The sequence below is a fragment of the Phragmites australis genome, chromosome 6, assembly GCF_958298935.1.
Source record: "Phragmites australis chromosome 6, lpPhrAust1.1, whole genome shotgun sequence".
NCBI classification, from domain to species: Eukaryota; Viridiplantae; Streptophyta; class Magnoliopsida; order Poales; family Poaceae; genus Phragmites; species Phragmites australis.
In genome coordinates this window covers 17,737,334-17,760,445 of record NC_084926.1, presented here as the reverse complement: position 1 = coordinate 17,760,445, position 23,112 = coordinate 17,737,334, and the positions used below count along the sequence as shown (strand labels likewise).

The 23,112-nt window shown below is 42.5% G+C and overlaps 1 protein-coding gene and 1 pseudogene across 1 annotated transcript; one reads left to right on the top strand and one right to left on the bottom strand.

The window, feature by feature from the left end:
- Positions 1–1,949: 1,949 nt before the first annotated feature.
- Positions 1,950–3,105, bottom strand: LOC133923036 (probable GDP-L-fucose synthase 1; annotated as a pseudogene).
- Positions 3,106–17,612: 14,507 nt separating this feature from the next.
- LOC133923035 (transcription factor bHLH95-like) lies at positions 17,613–21,868 on the top strand. The gene is made up of 3 exons (XM_062368502.1): positions 17,613–18,038; positions 18,173–18,637; positions 21,645–21,868. Exons 1-3 carry the CDS (start codon positions 17,613–17,615, stop codon positions 21,729–21,731), a joined length of 978 nt encoding a protein of 325 aa, XP_062224486.1. The 3' UTR covers positions 21,732–21,868.
- Positions 21,869–23,112: the final 1,244 nt, after the last annotated feature.

Sequence of the window (23,112 nt, the reverse complement as noted above, 5' to 3'; positions counted from 1 at the left end):
GAGTGGTTTATCCATGCGTGACAGTAGCAGTTTTTGCCTGCTTAGCCAACATGTAACTAGAAAAAAAAATCTCCATCTGTGATGGGAATTTACACAAATAGCTCTAAATATAAAAGTGAAATATTTAAAGTTCAAGCATTGCCTTTAAATTAATCATGTGACAAATTGTGCACATAGAAATACATTTATTTAAAGTTACATGAACAAAAGGGAAAGATGGACAACAAGCAGCAAAGATATCTAAGCAGTAAAATCATTCTAAATCTATCTTTACATTAGTAAAAATCAACCTTGTCGCTTGAGATCCCATATCAATCTGCAAGGTCATATAAATGGGAAATGCCTAAAAAGATTACAAGAAATAAATCATCGTTAAATTAAAAACAAATGGTAACACACATGTTTTAATGAGCAGGAGCACACACAAGTGAGACGACGTCACTGGGTCAGCAGAACAATGAGCAGCTGGCCAACACCTCAGCTCCCTAGATGGTATCCACCACATGCTGACCAAGATACACACTGCCAATTTTAGCCCTGAAAAAATTGCATAATCCAAAACTTGAATTAACGATTGGAAGCAGCCAGCAAACTTTACTCTATCCATAACATTGAAATATGGATACCATGTGTATATACGAACAAACCAATCATCACAATCAGGCAAATAAATAAGTAATTGGGCAAAATAACCATGCACTCAATACAATACCAGCCGTGGGCCTTAGCAACATTGTTGATCAACTTCATAATAAGGACAGTTTTACCCACTCCTGCACCGCCAAAAAGACCAATTTTTCCACCTCTTTGGTAGGGTGCAAGAAGATCCACAACATGCAAGAAAAAGAACAATCATGATACAATCATCATTTAGGACATGGAAGTAGATATGATGTGTTGCTACCACAATGAATTCGAGGACTCCTAAACTCAGAAGCTCTAGGAGGCGCACTGAAAAATCCTACCTTAATTCCAGTAACAAGAATATGATGTTTAGTGGCTTGCTCAACAAAATTAGGGGCTTCACGATGAATAGGGAGGAAATGATTTATCTCTACAATAAAGAAAAATATAACATGATTACAAAAGCTCTTAATGCAAATGTAGAACACAAATTTATCATAAGTCTAGCCATTTACTCTCTGCATAATTTGCCAAGATATCTAGAGTTTAGTTAATTTTCAATATGATGAACATATAATATGGGGATAGGCTTCTATATGACATCACATTACCAAGTGCACTGACCACTCAATGCCACATCCATTTTTTTCTTTGAACTCCTCTAGTTACTTCAGCTAAAGTTTAACATTTCACCATTTTGAGAAGACAAAGTTACTTCCGAGTCAATATAGATGAACACAAAATATTCAATACATGTTAGCAAAAAATAAATATATTTCTACAAAAATAATGTTAATAGAGCACTTACCCACACAAGAGCAAATCTCCATTTCTAAGCAAAATACCCTTGAGCGACATACTGAACTTGAGCAAAGTACTCTTGGCATAGGGTCATTTTCCGATTCATGACATTAAAATCGGTTGAAGGCAATATCTTCTTTAATCAAATGTTCCTCTTAACAGTAATCAGTACAGACTAAAGGACATGAAGCATTGAAATTGTTCTGAACACATCCTGATATTTCACAAATCAAACAAAACTTGCTCAATCAGCAAGTAGTTATTTCTAGGCCAATAAACATGTATCAGTTCAGAGTGTTAAACTTTCTCTAATCAACAAAAATTGTTCAAGATCAATTATGCTTCTAGCAGTGTACAAATTTGACCCACAGATTATTCAGCCAGCACATAACAAACCTTTTCTATGTGGGTGAGCTTATAACTGATGATCGTATGATCTGATAACCGACAATAGTAGAAACACTGCAAATTATGATACCAACTTGTAGTAGCAATGAGAATGATGCACCACTGTCGAGATTGCACTACTTGTCAGAGATAACATTCTCGACGTACCATTTGTAGGTTTCGACGAGCCCCTTCTTGAGTGTGATCTTGGGCTTCCCCCCATACCCTGTATCTTGGAGCTATCCATTAGCTTCCTCGGCGTGCCATCCAGCTTGCTGGAGTCCCACACCGGCTTCCCTTGGAACCCGACCACCTCCTTCACGAGCTCCGTGAGCTCCTTGATGGTCACCTCGCTCCCACTGCCCACATTGACATGCTCTAGCCCCGAATACTGATCCATCAAGAAGATCACCGCATCGGTGAGGTCGTCCACATGGAGGAACTCGTGCAGCGGTGAGCCAGAACTCCACACGACGACCTCAGGGGCGTTGTACGCTTTGGCCTCGTGGAACCGGCAGATGAGGGCGGGCAGGATGTGTGAGTTCTCCGGGTGGAAGTTGTCGTGCGAGCCTTAGAGGTTGGTGGGCATGATGGAGACAGTGTCGAGGCCATGCTAGATGCGGTAGGCACTGGTACATTTTGATGCCGATGATTTTGGCAATGGTGTACCACTTGTTGGTGGGATCGAGCAGACCGGAGAGGAGGGAGGCCTCCGGGATGAGTTGCAGCGTGAACATGGGGTAGATGGAAGAGGAGCTTGCGAACGGAGCCACACCTGAGTGTGGCGTTGATGACGTTGGTCTGGATCTAGAGGTTGGCGGCGATCAAGTCGGCGGGGAAGGTGGAGTTGGTGTGGATGCTGCTGACCTTGCCTGTGAGGAGGACGACATAGCGGGGCCACTCTGCGGTGAAGAAGGCCTCGACGTCGGCCTGGCGGGTGAGGGAGAGAGAGGCGGTCGATCGAGAGCAGCGGAGGGAGGTGGAGAGGGAGGTGGCGGGGTCGAGAGCAACAAAGGGAGGCGGAGACGGAGGCGGTGGGGTCGAGAGCGATGAAGGGAGGCGGAGAGGGAGGCGGCGGGGTCGAGAGCAGCGGATGGAGGCGAAGAGGGAGGCGATGGTGGAGGCGAGGGGGAGGAGGCGGCGAGAGGGGGAGATAGGGAACGGAGCGAGGCGAGGGGGAGGCGGTAGCGGTCGGGTAGAAATGTAGATGAGATTAGTTAGATGAAGGAAGGCTAAACGCACGCCTTCTCGTGTGAATCTGCGCGTGGACGTGTGGGGCCACCGTCCATGCATGTTGTTGGATGAAAATTGTGCAGTGGATCCAACATTGTCGAATTGATTTGGATAGATAATTGTTGTGTGAGAAACATTTTTGAAAAACTCGCACTTTATAGTATAGATATGCGAGGGATATCTGCTTGCATTGGTAATGTACTGCCTTCACGGCGTGCCATATATCTGTGATCCTCTTCTAGGACAGCAAATGTTCTTAATAAACCTATTCACAAAACTTGGCTAATAATACAGATTCTACATAGCACTTTATGAGGTTGAGTTACCGATAGTACCATGTAATGGTACTGTACCGAGCAGTGACAACAACAGCCATCCTCTTAAAGCCATAGCCAGCGGAGGACAAAGGGGTAGTGCCTAAGAGCTTTGGACAGGTGAGAAGTGGTCAGGAACATATATGAGAGGCAGGACGAGAAAGATACCATGCATTCAAGCTGCAGTTGCAAGCTAGAGCATCACAAAACTTGTAAGCATGCGTGGTTCCTAGTTGTTTTGTGGGCTTGGGAGGAACCGGGAATCTGTGCATCACAGGGGCTGGTCAGCCTGCGATAGAGTTTGAATCCTCGATTGTACACCACCCATCCAGGATCTATCTAGCGGTGCACCGTCGAAAGATGATCAATGAAATGCAACAACCTCCAAAGCTGGCTGTACTCACCAGTTCTCTCCGTGCATTAAATAAAGGTTTGCCAAAGAACACATGGTCAGCTTGATTTTTGGCATCATGAGTTGTGGTCGCAGCTCGCACATATGCATAGATGCCTCAGCGGACTTCTGTCTTAGAACATGGGTACTGCCACCATGATTTGGCTTCATTTTTTCAAATTGTATAGGGTTTACTACCATTATTAAGGCCATGTGAGTTTCTAATATGGCTTATCATCTATCGCGAGGTTATAACTAAGAAAGAAGTAAAAAAAGAGAGAACAGTAGGGATTTGTAAATTTGACAAACCACTTACATAAATGGAAATAAAAATTGTTGCTGCTCGCAGCTACTGGATGTCCTGCTAACCACCGATGACTGCAGTACCGATCTTTTTCTTTTTGGTGCTCCGGGTGCCCATTTCAAATTTAAATGTTGAATGACCGCCGACTCTATTTCAGCTAAGTATCTATCTATTCCATTTGTTCTCAAATCACAATCAAACTTTAAAACTTTGACTACTAATATGCAAAAAAAGTATTAAGGTTTTGCCGAAAAATATGTTACTATATAAGAAACCAAGTGGAAATATGTCTATGTTTACTTGTTATGAGTCATTGATAATGTTTGTGTTGAGTTGAGTTTGATTTTCATGGTCTATGTATTACAATGCATGATTACGATTATGATTAATTAGATATGTAATTAAATAAATGTGTGTGCTTGTCTTGTTATGTGCAGGTGATGGATGCAATTTAACGGTTGACGGCATAATGATCAGGGCTAAGCAGGATGCTTAGTGCCAGACGATCAAGAAGGTTGAGTGGAGTCAAGGGTGATCCTACATGTACACTTGGAGGGTAAGCAAAGCATAAGATGGTAGATGAAGACGACGTGTTGATAAAGTCAAGCGAAAGAGATGCCGATGCAAGTGACAAGGCTGCCTGAGGGATCATGAGCGGGAGATACTTGCCGGCGGTCGAGATCGCAAGATGGAGTATACGTATTGACATTGGGTGAATTGCTTAAGATGTAAGCAAATGGCGGCGAGTCACACTTTGAGAAGCGTACGAGGCGGTTTCACGGTTTGGCCTTAACATCGTGGGAAAGTGTGAAGTGCACATGGTATCATTGTGAAGCTTGCATCGAGACGTAACTAAGTAATGAAGGAGCCACAGCCGTTCGATGGACGAGAAAAAAGATGGACGAAAATACCCTCAGTAGTAGGTAAGAGTGTATTGGAAGAGAATGAAATTTTGAGAGTAATCTGGTAAACTTAGGGGTTATAAAACCTAGGCTATAGATAGAGGGGGTGGTTGAGCCCTTTGAGCTAACAATTTGATAGTTGTGTGCTAGGATTTTATGAGAGAGATGAGTGCTTATTTAGGTATTATGTGAGAACTTTTGTATAAAAAATCTTTTTAATCCGTCGAAAATGGGTTGATATTTGGAAGTAATAAAGTTTACTTTTCTTCCTATATTTGTGTTCATCTCCTTCTAGTATCTCTCTATCGGCTCCCTTACTTGGTTGCAAGTTTTTCGATTTTCGTTGTGATTTTTGTTTTTGCTTGAGGGATAAAATTTTTCACCTTGTTGAAGTTTTTCTTCTTGCTGCTAGAGATATATAATTCATATATAAGTTGATCTTGAATTCCCGTGCCTCTAGATGTATCAACTGAAAGAGTTTCTTCACCCGGTGCTCACTTCTTTGGTTCTAAAGGTTCTTCCTTCAAGTTACTATTTTATTGTGGCTATGACTGTTAGAATGATTTTTAATGGAACCTAGAGTTCATATGCATCCATAAATGACATGTTTTCTTTAGAGTTTTTCACTGTGATTTGTTTCTCTTGATTTCATACTTCCATTCTATGTTTTAGTGCATTAGGTGATTAAAATAGAAAAAGGTCATATGTTTCGAAAGAAATTAGTTGAGATATCTATTCACTCATCTAGTCGTTTTTCTCGTCCTACACTATATTTGTCATAAAAAAACTTTCAAATCATTGTATTTTATATATTCTATATAACCATATACTTAGAAAAAGTAATTGTCGAGTGTATTAGAACCGTTTCAATGTCCTGAGCGACAAATAAAATGGGACAGAACGAGTAGCATTTTAGAGGCTTTCAGTTATATTAATTTTAGTGAAAAGGAAGAGATGGCTCTATGGAAAGAGAAAAAAACAAAGACAAGACGGATAAATGTACTAATCGGGGTGGTTAGATGAGTATGGAGCCCAGTGCATCTTGATGCAAGAGAAGAATAGCTCGGAAACTACAGTTCATGTGACAAGTTAATGTGCTGCCGTTCTGCAGTTTTTTTAAAAGAAAAGATCGTTGTGCAGATTTTTCGAGCATTAATTTGCTTCCTGACTTCATAAGCAGTACCGTAGACTTAAAAGGAGCAAAAGACAGCAGAAGGAGCTTGTGTATGCCGAGCCAAGCCGCATGATCTGAACCCATACCGACCCAAGGGGGACTTCAGACTTCTCTTTCTATTTCTGTTTTCCTTGGAATATATCACAGGACTGGGAGGTATTAGGAATATAGATCGTCAAGACTAGAGCTTAGAGCGGTGAAGGTTACTGGATTCGCACTTGGTCTGCAGAAATCAACGACACACATGCTGTTGGGAAAATATCTTAGTCTGCAGATATTATTAAAGGGTCATCATCAAGGGCTCCGGATCCTCTGCCAGAGGTCTAGCTTCTGAAGACCGTGAACCCCTCTGATCATTGCCTCTCGAGACAGGGGATGTTGCTGGTCTCCAGAAGAGATTGTTGGAGGCCGTCTTTAAGGATCTCCGACTCCCTTAGCCCTGTCAGTCTATGTCTATGAGTTTCAGGTCCCCGAAAGCCTCTTGAGTCTCCAGGCTCTAGAACTCTATAGAGCTCCAGCCTCCCAGAGTCACAGTCCTTTGGAGCCTAAGCAAACTCTTTGAAGCCCGGGAAGTAGGTCATCAAGGCTTAGAGAAAAATCAGTTAGAGGGGGCCCACGAGGTGTCCTCCGTCTATAAGGAAGTGACCGATATTTAATGTTGGTATAAGAGGTGGCCATCTTGATATCCCAGTACAAGTGGAGGTCATTCTAACATTCGAGATGGTGCGTCGCCGTGTCGTAATTGACGACTGGCTGAGTATCGCACCCTCTGAATCACCTACACCACTGTATTTATCATAGTAGATAATATCTTCTAGTTATGGGTAAATGTATTCTGCCTGAACTCAGTTTGTGTAATTTGACTAGCCTTAAGTCCCTATAACATAGCGATAACTTGTATTGCTATCTCTGTAAGAGCATATTTATGTATTTACACCCGAATGACACTATAAATATAGACTCATGACCATCAGATTAGAAACGGATCTTTTGGTGTTCCTTGCTTTACACTTTTTCTTTTAAGTTTAAGTCTTCTTCTTAGAGAAGTCTCTCACCGTGCTTATTCGTGAAAGATATTTTCTTGCACAACAGGTGTTGAGATGCAGAGTGCAGTGGCACAGCGTAGCACTAGCGGTGCCATAGCTTGGGGCTTTGGCTGTGTTCTGCCAGCGATGCAATGCTTTCTGGCTATCATCATGCTTCAGTACGTTCCACATCGCGGTGGATTCGTTGTCATTCTGTGCATTTGCATCAACCACTATCGAGTAATAAAAATCCTCGATGAGTTGTGCGTTTGCTTCAGTCACTTGTATCGAATAATAAAACATGCCTGATGAACTGAAAGGTATGCTGTCTACAAGTTATATTTTTTAAGGATTGTCTAGAAGTTATATTGTCAGTATAGGACAATTATATCCATTTAAACATCATCATATTAAGTTACAAAATGTCACGCGCGTGCATAAGCTTCGTTTGGATGTTATAGCCGAACAATGGCTGCATCTCCTGTATTGCAATTTGACTTGGGCTCTGAAGCTCAGCCCCGGAGAAGGAAAACTCCTTTACAAGCAAATTCAAAATGGAATTTTTCATGGTTTTCCACAGAGAAACAAAAAGCAACCCCCCATGTATATACATATACATAATTTATAAAGCATTTTATTACCATCTAGATACTGTCGAAGAAGGATTTGTGCCTGTTAAGAGTCCATCAATTCTGAGTGAAGAATTATTACCGTCTAAGAGTCTTTGGCTCCTTGTGCGAGATTAAGAGAGAACTACACCCTTGCACGGGTGCTCCAACAAAGACTAGTGTAGAGCGCCAAGCTTCTAATACCTTGATAAAAATAAGCAGTCCTAGCCCCTCTCTTTACAATTGAGCATTTCAATTCATTCCTACCCTTTCAATTTTGTAATTTACTTTTGGCAATTTCCATTCCTAAATTGTCGTGCTAGAATAGGTTTAGAATTAGGTTGCAAAACTTTTGTGCGTTAGCATAGACACACAGATAGGGTCAGGATGGGTCGAACTGCAGTGATCCCGACTTTTACTTCTTCAATATTTGCTATATCACATATTAGAAACTATATTGTGCTTTATCTGAAATTCTGAAGTTCAAACCGAAACGGTCTCGTCATGCTCAACCAATATTTTCTTCGGGTATTGACTGCCACTGCTGCAACACTCCGCTACTCTAATTGAATATCAGATGTAAAACCTAACAGCAGCCACCATGGGCTAAATTTGCATGGCACGAGTGGATGGGTGTCTCTGCTATAACGAAAGGGTGCGTAGGGTGCACAATGTTTTCTGCTAATATCAAGCTTTTTAAGTGATTTCTACATGGCATGAACGATCTTTGATTCTTAATGTTGTTGCATTCTTCCAAGTGGATTAAGTCTGAGTGGAGTCAAAATACAACCATTTGACAAAGGCAACTACAATGCATGGCTTAGATGTTTTCAATCTGCTCACCTCTTTTGGTGCCTTTCCAACTATATACTATATTGTGACATATCCTTATGTAGGAACGAGATTAGCGATTAGAGGAGGGTGAATAGCCGCTTCAACAAATTTCTTATAAAATCAATAGCCTTCTCGGATCACCCAATGCACCTCAAAACTCAAACGGAAGCAATAATAGAGAGAAGTTTTAACAAGAGAAAATCGAGGCAATACAACTCCACAGATAGTATATGAACCATATGTTCCATTTAAGATCAATCCATGTGTCTTAGCACTCGAAACATCACAACTTGCAAAAAAACAAGAAAAGATAAACACCGAGCAACGAAACTCTCCAAATTGATTGTCTAGAGGCAAATGAATTCAAGACCCCATCACACAAGCGTGTGTATGTGAATTTTATACCTCTAGCAACAAGAAGAATGACCTCATAATATGCTAAAATTTCAGCTCAGAAACCAAAACGAAAATCAAAACCGAAAACCGAAAAACTTGCAAACTTGCAAGGGAACCAATAGAGGGAAACTAGACGGATTGCAAAGATTTATTTCTCAAAACTCTCACCTATTACATAGGCTAAGCACTCATCTTTCTCTCCTCTAAGATCCTAACTTTAAGCTCTCAAATGGGTGGCACAAGGGGCTCAAATGGCTGGTTCAAACTTTCTAATAGCCCTACCCCTCTATTTATAGGTCTAAAAAATTTGACCCATAAGTTTTCTAGCTTTTTCCCAAATTACCCCTCTCTTATAGTACACTCCTACCCACCACCGAGAGTATTTTATTCTATTTTCTTCTTCATTCATCGGACGGTCATGGCGCCTTCACGACTTAGCTTCGGCTCGATGCAAGCTTCGCGATGGTGCCACATACTCCTTCAGTCCTCCCACAGTTTTGAGGAAAAACAGCGAAACCGTCTGCACGCTTCTCAAAGCGTGACTTAGCACCTTGCTTACACCTTAAGAAATCGTTTCAATGTCGACACGTGTACTCAGTCATGCGATCCTGACCGCCGGCAAGTCTCTCCCGCTCCCGATCCCTCGGGCCGCCTTGTCACTTGCATCGGTATCCCCTTCGCTTGACTTTGTCAACATGCCGTCTCCATCTGTTTTCCATGCTTTGCTTGATCTCCACGTGTTTAGCTAGAATCACCCTTGACTTCGTCCGGCCTTCTTGATCGTCCGACAGAAAGCACTCCGCTTAGCTCCGATTATCCCGCCGTTGACCGCTAAGTTGCATTCATCGTTTGCACACTATGAGACAAGCAAACACATATCTTCAACTTCAATTTCACTTAGTCCATAATCAATATGCTCAAATAAAATTCCAAATCAATTTAAATCACATCAAAGTTCATGCAAAACCGAAGATCATCAAACCAAATAAATACCAATATCAATCACTCATCATAAATAAATTAAAACACATTTTAACTTAATTTCTCACATTTCAACAGATGAAAATAGCTCAGACGTTCTATCTGAAGTTAGAGAGCATTTGCTGCATGAGTGTGCGCAACAATCACTGTGCCCTTTAAAGCGCAAGAGCGAGAGAGCAAGAGGTTATCGAAGAAGGTGACAACAGGTATGAGAGAGGAGACGAGTCCGGCATGTCCTATGGAATGAAGTGAGGGCAAAAATTAGGTCTAAACTCTACGTCCCTTTGTGCTTGCTTTGTAGGATTGGGAATTACAAGGAGTTTAGAGAAGAGAGTTATACGAGGAGGTGGCATGTTGAGCCGAGCTCTTCCTCTCCTAGCACATATTGACCAGACTTAACACATCCACTATGCATTTTTATCGCTGTTGCACCTTCGAGGTGCACATCCTCAAGTGCTCATCATATTGGATCGAGATCCTCTAACTTCAGCCGTGTGAAGTCAGAGATATACAGTAAACTGAGTCTGAGTAAACAGTATTTTACAGTTAATCAAATACTGTAGCGCCGAATCTGAACCGTTCACCTTTGATCCAATAGCTCAGATCCGTTTAAAGTCACCTGACTTCACAGATGAGTGAAGTCAGAGGATCTCAATCCCATCACATGACGTAGCTCCTTAGTTGGGAGCTCAAGTCTAGCTTGAAAGCCTGGAGGCGCCAGCGTCATCCTTTTGTGCTTAGTTTCTCCCTCGATATGTAACAGCGTTAATATTGACTCACCATTGTTTGGCAAAATTGACAGAAAGATCTTCTTTCAATGCCAATAATCCATAAGACATTACCTACATCTTGGACCAGATGGGCGACTTCTAGATCTTATAATGGAGTAAGGCATTTACCAAACACAGAAAGGAGAAAGGATGTAAAGACCACGAGCGCCGAGGTTAGAGGGACACCAACGACAAGCCTGGAGGAATTGTCAGTTGCCCACTAACATTTGTTTCATGGAGTTGAATTACAAAAGTGTCACCAAAACCTAGTATTTACTCCGCTCCTCTCGTGTTCACACTTGCGACAAACGTATTGTTCACAAATCTTTTATGTTTTTCTATTTCTAAGGCACAGATTCACCGAATACTCCTATAAATTAACGAATCACCGAATACTCCTATAAATTAACGAATCACCTCCATACTAGTTGTTATTGTTCTTGTGATTTATCCCAAAGGTTTTTGGTCATATTCCCTGGAAATATTGATTGTGCTGGTACAAGTGTTTGATCAGGATACTACTACAGAAAATATTTTTACTGTCGGCTCAAAACACCTTTACGCTCCTCTCCGACTATCATTGTCGGCCTAGAGATCAGCAGTGAAGGGGGTTATCAGTGCCGGTTGAAAGCTTCAACATGCAGTGATAGTCTGTCTTCGATTCGACGTTTTTGGGGCCAAGTCACACGATTTTTCATACGCGTGCAATTCGTGGCACTCAAACCTAAGATCTTTTAGCTTGTGCGATATATTTTTATCATTCCACCACAGAAGTACTTGTGATAATAATAGCGTATGCAATCTTTTTGATCTCTTTTATCTGAAATTTTAAATAATTATTTAGACATCTAAATGACTTTAAATAAAAAAGTTTTCAACTATAAAGTTGTAGATCTCGTTGAGTGCTATAATTTTTGTATAAAGTTTGTCCCCACCCAATTTTATATGAAAAAGTTATGAATTTTTTAATATAACTAGTATCCATTATCACTGCCGGTTTGTAACATGGATCCGCAGTAATACTTGACAAACTATCACCGCCGATTTGTGACTAAAGCTAGTAGTGATAGTCAAGTTTCATTGCCAGTTTATAAGAAAGACCAGTAGTGATAATATTACTGTAAGTTTATAGCTAGAATCGACAATGATAATCAATTATCTCTGTCGGTTCTTTTTTAAATAGACTTTTAGTATCGGTCTTTGAGACGAGTCGATAATGATAGTCCATCACTATCAACTCGTAAGGAACTGACAGTAATATTCCGAAATACAAGATCTATTATGTAGTAGTAGGAGCGAATATAAATTGAAGGGACGGTAGTCACGAGCTTTATAACGACGGCCAAGAAGCGTGAGAGAAACCAAACATACAGTCTACAACTATGTGTGTGGTATGAGGCCCAAGTTCAGATGTCACAGAAAAAACTACATTTGAGCGATGGACTGCATGTATACAATTTGGGCATGGGAGTAACCATGAACCTAGCTATCTCAGTGCACGAAACAAGCTAGCATGATGACATTCTATTTTATCTTCAGCAGCAGAACCAGGTCGAGGGCTGCAGGGTCGGGCATTGAAACTAACTTTTGCTAGACTAATTGCACACTGAAACAAACCAAGGAAATGGAGAAACCTTTTGAGACCATCCATCATGCTCGTTGCGCATGCCTTCCTGAGACTGTACAGCTGCATTGACTGATACCATTCGCAGTATGAAGAATGCACCTACTACTGCTATTGCTACCATTGATTGGCTATCGGCACATTGTCGTTGCTTGTAGTTGCAACTCGGGTTGCCTTGATTGCTTCGCTTCGTACAGATTTCATACATATGCTCCATGTGAAATTGCTGAAAAGAACAAGTAAATGAATTACAGATAACTGGTGGCAAGGGTGCTTTTGTGTTCTCCTTTCTCGTATGCTGATGATGGCAGGATCATCGTTAGCTGGTCATTAAGTCCATCTCAAGAGTATATGAAAAGGAAAACTGTATATACGTGGAGCCTGGCACTGTTCTTCCTCAAATGCAAGGAGTCTTCTCTATTCCCGTAATTATGAGACGTATTTGTTCTGCATTGTTTGATATATGTAGTTCGAAAATTATTCTCAGCGTTGTCTGGAGCTAATATGGTCTAATCTTGCTTGACCAATATTTTCTTCGGGATATGACACTGTTTTACTAGTTAGTCGATCGAATTGAATATCGATGTAGCACAAACCTTATTAACAGCAGCCAACATGAGCCAAATTTACTTGATGCGCGTGGTTGCCTCTGCTATGTACATGGCAAACGTTTTTTTTTTCTTTTTTTGAGGTAATGGCAAACGGTTCTGATTTCTGAGGGTGTGACTTTCAGTAGTAGTATGTCTTTTAAGTGCTATGTACATGGCATGAACCATCTTGAAGTCCTTTTTTATGCATGCTTCCAAGCGCATTAAGTTTTGCGTGGAATGAACATACGATTATTTGGAAAAGACAGCTACAACATATATAGGAAAAATGTCTTTAATCCTGCCACCTTATTTTGTGCTTCTTTGGCTATCTGTTACATATTTGAAAAAATAGTATAGCTGTGCATGTTCTCTCTGAAACTGAGTTAAAAGCATTTGCTACACGAGTGTGCGCAACAGCCACCATGACCTTAAAAGCGCAAGAGCAAGAGAACAGGGGGTTATCCAAGGTGGTGACAACATGTATGAGAGGGGAGACGAGTGTGATCATCAATCCCTTGGAAGTGAGGCCAAAAGATAGAGGTTCAAACTCTGAATACAGCATGCTTAATTTGTAGGATTGGGAATCATCAGGAGTTTAGAGAAGAGACTCATGGTGAACCGTTGCATGTTGAGCTGAGCTTTTATCCTGCTTGTACATCTTGTGCCAACAACCATACGACTTAGTTCCACTCACTCAGGCCACATTGAACCTCATACGTATGACATAACTCCAAGATCAGCTCCTCAGTTCTCTAGTGTGCATAACTCCTGAGGAATATTAATGTAATTTGACTCCTAGATCCTAAGCATAGCTCAAATTTTCTTGCTATAAGCAGGACATGGCATAACACTTGCGACACAATGACTCCTAATAACGAAGGAATCGACCCCGAAAATTGTTTTTTTTTCCCTTAACGAGACCCCAAAAAAATTATCAATCGTTCAGCAAGTGGCAGCAAAAAGGAAAATTCTATACCTGCTGCTACTCTCCCTGGGATCCAGCCTCCCACTCCCAAATTGCCCTATCCCTGCTCGATCAGCTCCTCCCCCTCGATCACTTGCTCCCTAATCACCGTCTCCATTCTCTCGTGCCTCAGCGACGACCGTGGTCTTCTCTCCTCGAGGAAGCCGTTCTCGTCGAGCTCCGTGGTCATCGAGCTCACGCGATTTGGGAGGGATTTCACTTCTCGGCTTTTTTTAGATGACCCTTCTCGGCTGATGAGCTGTGTGATGTTGGATTTTACTAGCATTTTATATGGGCTAACAATGAGTCAATGATCCACTAACTAGCGGTCAGCTTGGGCTATCGCTTTAGGCTTCGTTTGGCAAGGAATGATGCCCGATGCTGCCTGCCACGTGAAAAATTTCCACACCGGTGTCGAAATACATGTCGTAAAATTGCCTTTGAATGTTGCCGGTGGATATTTCCCCGCCCAAACCACGCCAAACATGGAGGGTTTTAGCATCCCAACCCAGGCCAGGAACTCTCCACCTCTTGCCTTGCGCGCGTAGATCTAGTCTTTGCTCATGCCAACGGGTGACTCTGGGGCGGATCCACGTGAAGTCACAAGGGTACACAGGACACTTAGATAGTTTTCGTTTTTCAGAGATCTATTATGTACATTAAACCTATATGACACCCTATATTTGAATAAATAGGACATTCAGACGGACCGAACATACATAGTCATATGTATGGAACACCCAGTTATTCTGAATCCACCGTCGGTGACACAGGCAACTCCAAAGGGCGACCACCCGGTGAGCGACCTGTCCTCCCTCTCGCCTATGGACCAACAATTCACTGTAATTAATTGGACCATCCTGCCTTCCGCCAGAAAGAAAACAAATTGGGTCGTTCTGGCCGTGACAGTACAAGGTTTCAGTCAAGCCACAGCAAAACAATACAGAAATTTTGATACGTTATCCTTTTTCCGTTTAAAAGTTCCCTAGAAGTTAATTCATTTTCAATTTTTTCGTTGTAGAAAAGTGATTAGGCCCATTGTTAGCAGCACGGATGATAAGTCATCCAGCTCAAGTAATGGAAACCGGGTGTTTTTCTATTGAATGTTCAATTCCAGCTAACCCGACTAACACTTGTCTTGGCATGCAGCAGCTTAAGAAACTAATACTTATATTTTTTTTCTGTTCTTAGATGTTACTACAATCTACTACTCCCACCTTTTTCTTTTTAAGGGACGCACGTCTTTCAAGTTTCAAACTTCATAATTAGGACCAATAATAATTCTTCTTGAAAGAATCATGATTCTATTGTCATGAGCAATATATAGTAATAGAAATTAAAGGTCAAAGTGTAAGTAATACTATTTTAAAATTCTATGCCTTTGGATGATGAAATTCAAAATGTAGTCTGGGAGAGCACACCAAATCAAATTGTGCCTACTTTTGAAATGGATAGAGTACATGAAAAAAAAGAAAAGAAATGACAGACCGTGCATGATCGCAAAAGGAAAAAGAGAAATACCCTAGAAAATCTTTAGAAAAAATAAAAACATCTACCCGTTTATTTGATGGAACCTAATTAACATTGAATCATAACCGATGGATCCGACTAGACTTGGGCTGACTTAATTACTAGGATACCAAAGGCCTCCATTTACCCACAACCAGCTTAAATAAGACCACAACCGAGTAGGAGTAGGACTCATTTACCAAGATTTTTTGTGTGTATATATATTTGTAAAATTATATACCTATTTTAAAATTTGGTAAGAATAGCCTACCGTCGTCCGTTGTATGGGTGACAGCAAGGTGTTGCACATCCAACAAGCAACACCTTATGGGCCCCACAGTCCAATCACCCAAAATTAAATATGGCGGCTGACCTGGCTACCACATTAAGGTGTCGCCTGTTGGATGAGTCCAACGAGCGTCACCTTCGTTGCTACATGCCCACCGAAAAGGTATCGCTTGTTGAACGTGCGACACATTTTCAGTATAAAAATCGCATCGTGCGCCCGACCGATGTCACCCAAGTCATTTGCATCCTTTTCAGCTGAGAGAACAGAGAAAGCTGAGAGGGAAGAGAAGATAGGAGAGGAGAGGAGAGGATAGGAGAGAGGTGGGGAGGGAGGAAGAAGAAGCGATGAAGCCCTGCTGGAAAAAAATGTAATTTTTTTGCTTCGTTTTTTTTTTTACAAACATGATAGGATAGCCACTAGTGTTCATTTTTGATATAGATTGGGAGTTACATATAGGATTTAAGATATAGAATTGTATATAGATCTAGGTTTAAAACTAGAGTTAGACATAGTTTAATAATTAGATCTAGTCTGTACGTATATGTTAGCAATTATATATAGTATTTAAACATAACTTAGTTAATAGATGTACCATTGCTTTTGCTTTGCTTGTCGCCCAGTAAAACCATGGTGTCGTTGTGGTGCATTCCGTACAAGCATATCATCGTGTCCCGAACACCAAGGCACATAGAACAGCCAACAAGGCCGGTCAAAAGCTGCAAAAACAGGCCAAGAAATGCGAGAAAAAGGTTGCCCTTCACACGTGGATGGCTAGCTACCGCCATTGATAAGCTCTCGAGCTTTTGTCTTACCCCACCAATCCTCCATGCAACCCTTGCTTCGGCTGTAAGCTTTTTTTTCTTTCCCCTGAGAAGTATGAATTGAAACGGAAACGCAAAAACAGGCAGCTTCTTGTTACATTCGGAGCCAAATAAACTGCCTTTCGCTTTGCTTGCCGCCCAGTAAAACCCGCCAAGTGTTTGGCAGGATAGGTAGAGGTGACGACGAAACAGTCCGGCGCCATGCGTGAAATGTTGCTTGCTATCTGTAAAGTGAGAACGGAATTTGTATCCTTGCAGTTGCACAAGTACGATTGCTTTTGCTTCCTTCTGTGGCGTACTGCTACATTTTTCGAATTTTTCTTCTGAAGAAGAATGGACGCGGCTTCGCTTGGATTGATGCCCCGGTTTTTAGCAGTCAGTTGCTAAAGTAGGACGTTTTCTTTTTACTGTAAAACGTTGGTAAGTTGGTAACTGATGAAAATGCTGACGCCAACGCGAATATTACTGATTAATTGACATGGTTCCATTCGGGAACGAGGGATTGGAACTTCAGAAACATTAGCTAAACCGGCATAGACATGCTGAGCAGTGATTGGAACTTCGTAAGAAATTGCTGAAGAATGTGTCACCGCTAGGCCAGAGCAGTCAGCACCTGTACCTCGTTGCATCTAACTCCTGCAAGTAATTTTTTAGTAGAGTGGTAAATGTACTACTGGTACTTCTTTGAGAGGAAGTAGTAGTAATTAAAAAATATATTGTGAGCCACTACTCATTGTGGCATTATCTGCTATTGAGTGAACATTTGGAGTTGAGGTCCTCATGCAGAAAGGACTGCTTCATTTGTCATGCAAGCTGTGAATTCAATGGAACACTGCCAAATTAGCGTGAGCCAGCTAATCCTCCGTGAGACGTTACACATCGTTTTACAGCGGAATTTTTCTGTTCGCATGCATCTCTGACCAGAGAGAGAGAGAGAGAGTGATAAATTTTCAGGGGAAAAAACATATGGGGATTTTGCCGTCCTGATAAACGCAGACACATTATATTCCTGTCCTCAAAACGCCATTACGCTTCTTCTCCTCATCCAAAAATCCTCACAATCTTCGTGCCATGGCTCAAGACGATCCCCATGGCCACCAGGACACCACCGCCTCCAACGAACCGCCGGCGACCGTCACCTACATCCTGAGTCCCGGTGACAACGACAACGACGGGTCCTGGACCTGGACTGGCAGCCCGGTGGACACGGATGCCAGCAAGGGGATGGAAGTCACCGCGAATGTCCACGGGGAAGAGCGTGGCTCGGCCGGCGGCAGCCACGCCAACGTCGGCCGATCCAAAGGAAAGCGCTCAGCAGCGGACGTAGCCGCCGCCGACGCCGCCAACGACCACTTATCCAAGGGTAAGAGCTCAGCTGCCGACGACGGCGCCGGCGCCGGCGACAGGGCGCTCATCATCACGGAGCGGGAGCGGCGGAAGCGGATGAAGAACATGTTCAGCAGCCTGCACGCATTCCTCCCCCACATCCCCGAGAAGGTGAGGATCTCACACGACACGATCGATCATGCGCAGCTCGAATGTATTAGCTAGGGCTTCATGCATGCAGACGCAGGGCTAGCTAGCTAGCTAGTCACTTGCTTGTGTGATGTGCGATCGTGCTGTTGTTGCAGAGCGACAAGGCGACCATAGTCGGGGAGGCGATCGGATACATCAGGGTCCTGGAGGACAAGGTGGCGATGAGAAAGCAGGAGCTCGTGCTCGCGCGGCAAGCCGCCGCCGCCGAGGTCAGGGCCTCGTCTTCGTCGGCGCCATCGCACCCCGCGCAGGGAGCTGCCATGTCTTTGGTCGTCCCGCATGGTCGGGGCCAGCTTCCACAGCAGCAGCAGCAGCGGCCGGCTGCGGCCATGACACCGCCACCACAGCTCACCGCGGCGCCGGTCGGGTTCCAGACGTGGTGGGGGCCGAACGTCGTGCTCAGCGTGTCGGACGACGACGCGTACATCAACCTGTGCGCGCCACGGCGCGCCGGCGTGCTAACGCTGGTGCTGTCCGTGCTGGACAAGCACCGGATCGACGTGGTCACGACGCATGTCGCGTCCGACGGTGTCAGGAGCATGTTCACCATCCATGCCCGTGTAAGTAGCCTCCTCGATCGATCGTCCTCCTGGTTGTGTGGTTTGGGGCTTTTGGCCAAGCACCTTAGCCTGCATTTGCAGTGGCTTATATATCTTCAAGAATGGGAGAGCTCGCGCGATTCTGTTCACCATGACGACTGGGGAAACGGTATTCTAGAGGCTAATCTTGTCGCCATGTAATGCATAGCAAATCCGGCACCTTAATTTACAGGCATCATCCTCGTGTGAGAACCCGGTTTTCTGTTCATTTGGTTACATAATCCAATAGAATCGATCTAGTAATTTTAACCGTCATAAGTGTGAAACTTACCATAAAGCTGAGATAAGTAACCACTTGGTATGGATTTATTTGGAAAAACAAGGAGAGAAAAAGGTGCGTCTCTTTTTTTCAGTTACTGCCGACGTTGCCGTCAAAAAGGAGCGGCGGATATCCTCAAATTTTGAGCAGGGGCGGCCGAATCTAGAAACCGACAAAAGAGTACCGACCGAATAGAATTTAGCCAAACTAACGACAACTATGGTTACTTCGGCCTTTTCTGATCATGTTTTTTTTTTTTTGGCCAAAGTTACTAATTTGCAAACGCGACGTATTACGTATATAAGTTGAGCTCACACGCGATTTTGGTAACGTACGGGAATAGTTTTTACTATTTAGAGGTATATTTTGTCGTAATATGTACTTTTTTTGGATTTTTTGTAGAGTTGACGTAACCAATAAAGACAAGATAATAGATGGATTTGTTTAAAATCCTTTTTCTTTACTGTGTACACTGAAACATGGAAAATGAACAATTATAATTCCAAAATGATGGGTGGATCTTTTGTTGGGTCAGGATTAAGATTGAAATTTGAACCAAGATGGTTTGAACCGACGAGTCCAATTTTATGGACTCAATTAACAAGCCATGTAACCTAGGAATAGGGCTCACACAATTGCGGTTGTAGATCCTATGGTGATCTTCCTCTCTTAAAATTATGAAATGAAATTATTTCACAAAAGACTTGCCCTTGTAAGGGGAGATTAATTGCAGCCACATGCTAATAACACACAGGATGGTCTATAATTTTAAAAAATTTACTATAAGCAATGCTATAAAACAATACTTTTGATTACTTACATATGTGCAAACTTAGGCAGCCAGATAGAAATCAAAAGGATGGAATAATTATGTGGGAGAGCAGGGTTCAAACCATTTTTTGTGCACATTTATTACAAGTTTTTCTAGCACACCTTTGCTAATAATGTTTTTTTATTTAAATTCCCCAAAAAGCAAACATCACCTGAATTTTCACATCCTTTACATGAGTATCCCTTGAAAAAAATGCACTCGTGAGTTTATACTTTGTAGGATTCCAAGATAATGAAAACCTCATAGGGAAAACTATATAACTCCTGTTGTATTATTACAAAAGATGTTGTTAATCCAATTAATACCATGGGCATGAGCTAATAACTTTTTTATTTCATTAGAAAATATAGTTTCTAATTGTTTTCTTATGTAATCTTTTGGAACAAAGGGATTTGACTTCTACAAATCCTATTAAATTCTTATGGAATGTATTTGTTCCATAGGAATTTTGGAGCAATTCTAACATGAAGTTCACGCCCATATAAAGTCTCATTTGTATCAATCTCTCTCTTCAAATTCTTATGGAACAAATACATTCCATAAGAAACAGCTAGCCATAGTTTCCTTCACTTCATCTAAAATGCTATTCTTGCACATATTTTTCTATGTTTTTGCAATTCTTTATTTACTTCTTGCATTGCCATTAAATCCCTATGTTTTTGCCATTCCTATGGGCACATTTGGACATGAGAATCCGAAACGATTATCAGGCAATTCTCAGAAACAGCTAGCCAAACGGGGTGGGCTGAAATGATTCACACCGGAAAGATTCATTGAATCGGCTGCGAATCCAGAAACACCTGCAGGCCGTTTAGACAGTTTCTGTCCCAGACTGCCCTTCTGCTCCAAGATGCCTCAAAAATCTATATTTTCAATCTCTTTTCCCTATAGGTTTAGACCTTCTAAAAGGCTCCAAAAAATATAATCCATAAGCATCCCTTTTTAACTATTTGCACTTAAGAAGCCTGAACAAAATTCAAATTAAAATTCATTAAATTGACTATTTTTGCACTTTCATGAATTTTTAGAGCTTTAAAAGGATTCCCAAAAATTAGGAAAAATTCACCAATATTCATCTTAATTAATCCATTAATTTCTAAAATTATCTCCAATGCTAAGTTATATAGTGAAATTTCGTGTTCCTTCACATGGCCTCACTTTTCATGAATTTGATCGATTCCAATTAAATTCAAATGCATGCAACAAATGATCAAAACAATAAGAGATGATGCTCATGATGTATATGTATGTCGGTTGTTGTTATTGCAAAACACACACACACACACACACACAAACAAAACATATCAGCAAAGGGCAAAGTGTTCAATTGCACTATCATCCTCTCTTTAAAGAAACTAAATCCAGACAGCTAGCCCAATGATTTTCAGAGATGATTTTATTTCAACAGAGAAACGTTTTCAGAGAGAATCTGGAACTTAAATATTTCTATTAAAATCTAGATCCCTACCAAATGCACCCTATATATGTCCATTCATCGTAATGCTCTACAATACTTGACTGGTCATAACTTAACTATCTCAATAGTTAGTTGGAACAGGCACATACAATTCTAAATTTCTAACTTGCCTGATCGAGAGATCACAGCCTGAGCATGCATATCCTGACAAGTTGTGAAATACATTGTTACGAACCATATTTTGAGATCATATATTTATACAGAATTCATATGACTGGCCCAACATATTCACCGAGACATTATCTGTGAAAATAAAAAAAAATGATTGCACAAATTCTGTTAAAACCGTTGATTTTTTTCCCAGAATAAATATATCCCTTGTTCTGGAACTGTAATATAATGAAGATTATATGTGTACTTGATGCTAACCCACTATCTTTTGGTTGTCTCTATTTAACAGGTGAATGAGGCGAACGGCGAGAACCCGGCGTCAGAGGAGATATACAAGCTGGCGGTGTCCGAGATCATGGACTGGCTCCTGAACTAAGGCTGATGCAGCCGTCAGGAGGCGTCTCATGCTGCGCAGTTCGCTTGTCAACCTGCTGCTCAGTTTGCAGCCTCTGGAGCAACCGAACTAGTATACCTCATTTGCATTTGTCACTGGATGATTTGAGCTTCCTGCGTCTGGGTCGAACTGTACCGTGCGTGTCGCAGTTTCTTGAATGTGTATGTACATGTCGCGTCGTCGTCGTCGTCGTTTGATATATCGTTGAGCCGTTTGAGTTTCTGCTTTCCTTGTTCAGATCGCTGCTGCTGTTCTTCAGATGGTATGCTGCTCCCCCCATGCTGGATGTGCAGCATTCGCGAGAGTTATGAGCATTCTATTTTGGGCTGATGCATGTCCCGATCTAATGGTCGGGACTGGACTAGCCCAGCCCACGATGAAAGTAACAGATATTTTGGGCTTTTGCTTGTCCAGCCAAGATCCCAAGGAGAAAGGCAACGGCCTGGCCCTGCATGCCAAGTGCCAAGCGTAAAGTGCAAGATCGTTCGTTAAACAAACGGGTGTGATGGGGCTCCTCCTTGTCCGTGTCATGTGCCTGCCAGTTATGATTTTGGCTGTCGCCTGGATTGGCTCATGTGGAACCGAGTTCTAGTAGAACTGCAACGAGCCACGGACGCGCGCATGTGCTTCCCGTGGATCAAGCCGGCCATCCTCATTCGGGGGAGTCAAGGCTCGAGACTGTGCTGCACATGCAAGAATAGAAAGAGCAGGGGCTTATCCAATGCCTGCACAGCAAGAGATCGATCGTACCGCACGCCTTTGGGGATGGACTCGTCCAATAGCATTCGCTGTACTGGAGCTCATTGTATATCTTAACCCTGCTCCCGGCATTCAGACCTTGCTCCCACATGCTAAGCAAAGTACTCATGCAGCATCGCTTTGGTTGCTTGTTTGGTTCGTGCTTTAGCTTGTTCGCCTCTCCCGAATGGACGGCCGTGTAGCAGTGGTACTGCTATCCATGATAGGGATGATCGAGCACGCGGCCGGCCGGCCGGGCAGAGTGGATCGAGGACGAGACAAAGTTGCATTCAAAGGCAGGCTAGGATCAGGTCTCGCGCTAGCAGCAGGCAGGCCCGCCAGGCGCCTGCACCAATACCACCAGCAAGCAACAGGGTTCAAAAGGGAGACGGTGACAGCATGCGTGCCACAGGCCACAGCCCAGCAGGAGAAGACCGATCCAAGCGGGGACGTGAGAGGAGCAGAGGCAGGCAGGCGTCAAGGAAATCAAAAGGGGGCCGGAACGCACGCGCGCGCATGCAGTCACTAGCTCCATCGGTCCACGAAGCTTTGAGTTCTCGAGCTGTTCAACAACAGTCGCGAGAGCAAATGCCACCAGGATCGATCGCAATGCCTGCCCTCGGCC

What these genes read in the sequence shown, in the direction of transcription:
- LOC133923035 (XM_062368502.1), top strand. Translation starts at nt 17,613, where the DNA reads ATGGCTCAAGACGATCCCCATGGCCACCAGGACACCACCGCCTCCAAC. An exon ending in TCCCCCACATCCCCGAGAAG is followed by an intron (nt 18,039 to 18,172) that starts GTGAGGATCTCA and finishes CTGTTGTTGCAG; the next exon opens with AGCGACAAGGCGACCATAGT. An exon ending in TGTTCACCATCCATGCCCGT is followed by an intron (nt 18,638 to 21,644) that starts GTAAGTAGCCTC and finishes TCTATTTAACAG; the next exon opens with GTGAATGAGGCGAACGGCGA.